This window comes from Calidris pugnax, unplaced genomic scaffold, assembly GCF_001431845.1.
Source record: "Calidris pugnax isolate Ruff unplaced genomic scaffold, ASM143184v1 scaffold111, whole genome shotgun sequence".
Classification (NCBI taxonomy): Eukaryota; Metazoa; Chordata; class Aves; order Charadriiformes; family Scolopacidae; genus Calidris; species Calidris pugnax.
Window position 1 is genome coordinate 4,402,413 of NW_015090872.1, and position 2,650 is coordinate 4,405,062.

Sequence of the window (2,650 nt, forward strand, 5' to 3'; positions counted from 1 at the left end):
AAGTTGTAGAGGGAGAGGGGGCCGTGGGGCTTGGGGGGGGTGAGGAGGGGGTGGCGATTGCTCCACCGCAGGGATACCAGCCACCTCCCACACAGCTCTTTGTCCCCAGCGTGTCCTCTCCCACCTGCAAATCCGGATGCCATTCTGTGCCAAGCAAGGATTGGGGTCCCCTTTTGAAGCCCACCCTCTCAGTCCATCCATGCCCCCACGCTCCTTTCCCCATGGACAGACCCCCTCCTCCCCAGCTCAGCACCTCTGCCAAATACCCCTGCCCATCGGTCAGCGTCTAGCAGAGAGGGGTTGGGTGGATGGTGGTGGTGGTGGTGGGGAAATGCTGGGAGATGTCTGTGGGGTCCAGGTTTCCCCCCCACACGCCCCCCCCCAAAGACTAGAATTAACTTTGCGCACGCATCACGCGCCGCACCACAATTTGACACAACGCAATGCAACACGGCACACCACGACCCAACCCAACACAATGCAAGGCGAGGAAACCTGACGCAGGGCCACACCACCCCAACCCAACACCCTCCCCCTCAAATCTCCCCACAGCCCCTCAAATTTCCCCAAAGCCCCTCTTCTTCAAGCTGCTCACCCTCCTCCATAGCCCACCCAGACGGATTGGTAGCACTGTGACGCCCCCCCCCACCTCACCCAGGCCGGGAAGAGCTTTTATGGTGCCTCATGAGGATGGGCTTGCTGGACCACCCCAGCCACCCACCCAATGTGAGTGCTCTCACCGGTGCCCTGGAAGAGTGTGGGGGGTCTGCGGGATGGAGCTGTGCCAAGGACTGAAATCTGCCTGTGACTCTGCAGGCAGCGCCCTGAGGGGCTGGCAGAGGGGACAGCCATGGGGTAGAGCTGCCACCAAGCTCCTGGCACTGGGACCAGTCTCGCTGCCACCAGTGGGGTACACAGGCAGGTGACACAGGGAGTGATGACGGCAAGAAGCAACCTCCCCCCCCTCCCCAACCCCAGCCTTGCTCCTCCCCAAACTCCCTTCAACCACCTCCTCTGCCTTTTCCAGGAGCTTCCTGACTCACCCGGGCACCCTCCACCACCTACCTCTGAGATGGTCACAGCTCCAGTATGAACCGTGGGGTGCCAGAGCCTACCCTCAACCTGCCCTGAGCCCCTCCATGCCGGTGCTGCCTGCGGGGACCCCCATCCCCGGCCATGGAGAAGACCTACTCACTGACGGCCCATTACGATGAGTTCCAGGAGGTGAAGTACGTGAGCAAGTACCAGAGTGGTACCCTGCCCAACGGCTTCGCCCTCCAGCTGGGCACTGGGGCCAAGAAACGCCGCGGGGGGCTGCCACGCTGGAGCCGCCGGGAGGTCTGCCTGCTCTCAGGGCTGGTGTTCGCCGCGGGGCTCTGCGTCATCTTGACGTGCATGTTGGTCCTCAAGTACCTGGCGGCTGAAGGGGACAGCTACTGCCTGGAGGGGTGCCAGGAGAAGAAGGCCTTCCTGCGGGCGTCCCGCTTCCTCAGCGCCAACATGGATGCCACCATCGACCCCTGCCAGGACTTCTACTCCTTCGCCTGTGGCGGCTGGCTCCGGCGACACGGCATCCCCGAGGACAAGCTGGTGTACGGCACCATCGGGGCCATCGCCGAGCAGAACGAGGCCAAGCTGCGGGCGCTGCTGAGCCGCCCCGTGCGGCGCCGAGCCCCCAGCTCGGCCGAGAGGAAGGTCAAGGAGTTTTTCCGCTCGTGCCTGGACCGGGCTGAGATCGACCGGCTGGGCCCGCGGCCCATGCTGGAGGTCATTGGGGAGTGCGGTGGCTGGGACGCCCCCCCGGGCCGCGGGGACCTCAACGAGCTGCTCTACAAGACGCAGGGGGTCTACAGCGCTGCTGTGCTCTTCTCCCTCACCGTCAGCCTGGATGAGAGGAACACCTCCCGCTACGTCATCCGGGTGAGGGCACCCTGTCCCTGGGGCTGTTCCCTGCCCCCCATCCTCTTGTGCTGGGGACACCCCCCCAGGTGCCACTCGCTATCCTTGTTGTGGTGGGCTTGGCTGGGAACAGCCCCCATCCCTGGGGACCCCCCTGTCTTCCCATCATGGCACCCCTGTGTCAGGCTGCCCCGGGGTGAGGGTGGCACTACCAGGACAGGTCTGGGGGCATGGGCAGGGGGACATAGAGAGTGAAGCAATGGTACTCACCTGGGTGCTGGGGACAGCCCAGCAGGGCACCAGAGTGTCCAGAGTGCTGGCAGCCAAGCCCCTCACCTTGGCCTTCTGGCTGCCATCTGTACACAGAGGCAGTGACAGTGGGATGTCCACCAGCCCCACAGCACTGGGCCAGGGTGCCAGGGCATTTGCCCATGGCTTTTTCAGCCTTTCCCACCCCTGCTAGCCAGTGTCCCTCACCCTGTGGTGCCACCAGGGCATGGGTAGGCTTTGTCTGGGTGGCCAAGCCTAAAGCACCCTTGATGAGGTGTGGGAGTGCGGTGGTGGGCATGGTGGGGGCACAGCAATGGCATGGCAGGGATGCCATGGTGGGCACGGCGATGGGCATAGAGGTCCATGGTGACAGCATAGCAGTGGGGACACAGCAATGGCATGGTGGGGACATTGTGGTGGACATGGAGGGTGGGCATAGCAGGGACATGGTGGGTATGAGGGGGGGTGGGCATGGTGGGGA

General features: G+C 64.0%; 1 protein-coding gene across 1 annotated transcript in view; it reads left to right on the forward strand.

Moving 5' to 3' along the window:
• Nucleotides 1–1,043: 1,043 nt before the first annotated feature.
• The window catches only part of ECEL1 (endothelin converting enzyme-like 1), an 8,815-nt gene continuing 7,208 nt past the window's right edge, over nt 1,044–2,650 (forward strand). The window contains exon 1 of the mRNA XM_014945798.1: nt 1,044–1,920. Coding sequence (XP_014801284.1) covers nt 1,177–1,920 — 744 coding nt within the window. The 5' untranslated portion in view covers nt 1,044–1,176. The remainder of the gene's footprint in view (nt 1,921–2,650) is intronic.